This window comes from Electrophorus electricus, chromosome 10 (assembly GCF_013358815.1).
Source record: "Electrophorus electricus isolate fEleEle1 chromosome 10, fEleEle1.pri, whole genome shotgun sequence".
NCBI classification, from domain to species: Eukaryota; Metazoa; Chordata; class Actinopteri; order Gymnotiformes; family Gymnotidae; genus Electrophorus; species Electrophorus electricus.
Genome location: NC_049544.1, coordinates 647,501 through 650,000, shown reverse-complemented (window position 1 = coordinate 650,000; position 2,500 = coordinate 647,501). Strand labels below are relative to the sequence as shown.

Below are 2,500 nucleotides of genomic sequence, written 5' to 3'. Positions count from 1 at the left end.
CTACCTACTACCAGAGGGGTACATTTAACATTTAAAGATACTAATTAAAGTCTTCTGCAAAATGACACTATAAATAACACGGCACATGGGGACGTAAATGTATTTCGTGCCAGTATTTCTCTCCGTCGCCATTTTGTGTAGCGCATCTTTGTTAAAAACAGTGTGTTATATTAGACGGTGCAAACATTATATGTGGTAAAATAGAAGAAAATAAAGAATGGATTCGGATTAATTTTACATATCATACAAGCACAGAATCAACACAGGATATAACAACAAAAAACAAACCACTGAAACAAGCCCCAGGGTACTTCAGGGGCAAATGATGGTTAATGACTCTATCAGACTTACAATGAACTTTCAACATGCAAAAGAAATCTTGAGTCTTTATGTAAACAGGAAGGCGGATGGTATAATATGAGTCTCTCCTCTCCCCCTGTTTGGCCCTGAGCTCAGCTGAAAGATTTAGATTTAATATGATTATGATTTAGGCTAAATCTGCACTCCACCCCAGGCTACCGCATTACCGGCATTTGTAAAACTAGGTCGATTTCTGCATTATTTCATCGATTTTGCTGAGAGAAACGAGATTTGGCACTTTTGGCACAAGATTAAGCTCCAAAAGTGTCAAACCAGCTGTCTGTCAACTTTTGAAACAAATATGGAACATACTAATGGTCTTCCACAAGACATCTACCAAATGTATAACTTATCTGAATGTCAAATGAAAGTTGTGTGTGTGTGTGTGTGTGTGTGTGTGTGTGTGTGTGTGTGTGTGTGTGTGTGTGTGTGAGAGAGAGAGAGAGAGAGAGAGAGAGAGAGAGAGGGGGAAAGAGATGGAATTGTAAAGTGGTGACAGTGTTAACACATTGAGGTCACAGTGAAAAACGGCAGAGAAGCGAAGAGGGGGAGAGACAGACAGAAACTCCCTGGGAGAGAGAGAGAGGGGGAGAGAGAGAGGGAGAGATAGAGGGGAAGAGAAAGAAAGAGAGAGGGGGGAGAGAGGGAGAGATAGAGGGGAAGAGAAAGAAAGAGAGAGGGGGGAAAGAGAGAGGGAGAGAGAGAGGGGAAGAGAAAGAAAGAGAGGGGGAAAGAGAGAGGGAGAGAGAGAGGGGAAGAGAAAGAAAGAGAGAGGGGGAGAGAGAGAGGGAGAGATAGAGGGGAAGAGAACGAAAGAGAGAGGGGGGAGAGAGGGAGAGATAGAGGGGAAGAGAAAGAAAGAGAGAGGGGGAGAGAGAGAGGGAGAGATAGAGGGGAAGAGAAAGAAAGAGAGAGGGGGGAGAGAGAGAGGGAGAGATAGAGGGGAAGAGAAAGAAAGAGAGAGGGGGGAGAGAGAGAGGGAGAGATAGAGGGGAAGAGAAAGAAAGAGAGAGGGGGGAGAGAGAGAGGGAGAGATAGAGGGGAAGAGAAAGAAAGAGAGAGGGGAGAGAAAGAGAGAGAGAGAGAGAGAGAGAGAGAGAGAGAGAGAGAAGAGGTGGACTTGGGAGGTCCACCTAGACCTGCTCTGAAGTCTCTTGCAGGCAGTGATGTGCTAGACTTTGTCTGCAGTCTTACACAGAGAGCACGCTCTGCGTAGCCGACTAAAGACCTCCACCCGCAAGCGGAGGTGCGTTTTCAGCATAGCCCACTCTCCTCTCCACGTGGTCGCGTGCAGGAGACGACTACACTGCTCCACCAGGACACGGAGGAGACCCGACACAGCAGATATTATTTAGTCAGACCGATAACTCACAGGACGTTGCTGACAGAAGAGCAGGGCAAAGTGTGTCGCCAAGCAGGGACAGTTAAAGAAGAAGCATTCAGTAAACCGTGCTGCTGTGCTCAAAATCACTCACTTTGAACAGAGAGGTATGTTTAACACCACACACACACACACACACACACACACACACACACACACACACACACACACACACACACACACACACACCGAAATCAAGTTGTTTCAAGTCCCGACAAATACATTTAAACCTACCCACCTTCTACAGAGAAAACGTCAGGTGTAGTGCGTGCAGTCGAGTTATCGGCCATTCTGGACTTTACCAAACCACGCGCTTGTGGGGAAACACTTCCAGCGCGCGTCATGACGTTATATAACCCCGTACTGTATGCTATAGGTAAATTAGGGATTCGTTCACGAATAAATTACAACCAGTTAAGTAGGGCTAAAATGTGTTGTTGTTGTTTTCTTTTGTGTTAAAGGTGTAATGTCGAAACACTGCGATGCATTAGAACCTGAATCCGCCAGGTCCATGTCGTGCGGGCGAGCGCGAGGGACGGAGGGATAACTTACTGTATGTTGGAACTGTTCCAGTACACCGCGTGTCTGTTGGCGCACACCACGTAGAAGTTCACGCAGGTGAGAGTTACCAAGCACAACAGAGGCGCCGCGAGAGCCATAATCCTCCGTGCCTCGTCTCTTCCTGAGTCCTCTCTCCTCCTCTTCAGCCTCTGTCGCTCCGCTCAGCCGAGACAGCGCTGCGCCGGTAGCATCCCGTGC

General features: G+C 47.3%; 1 protein-coding gene across 2 annotated transcripts in view; it reads right to left on the bottom strand.

Moving 5' to 3' along the window:
- Positions 1-2,500, bottom strand: part of efna3b (ephrin-A3b) — a 57,405-nt gene that overhangs the window by 54,760 nt on the left and 145 nt on the right. For both annotated transcript variants that reach the window (XM_035530801.1, XM_035530802.1), the window contains exon 1: positions 2,294-2,500. This exon is cut by the window's right edge and continues 145 nt beyond it. In XM_035530801.1, coding sequence (XP_035386694.1) covers positions 2,294-2,400 — 107 coding nt within the window. In that variant the 5' untranslated portion in view covers positions 2,401-2,500. The remainder of the gene's footprint in view (positions 1-2,293) is intronic.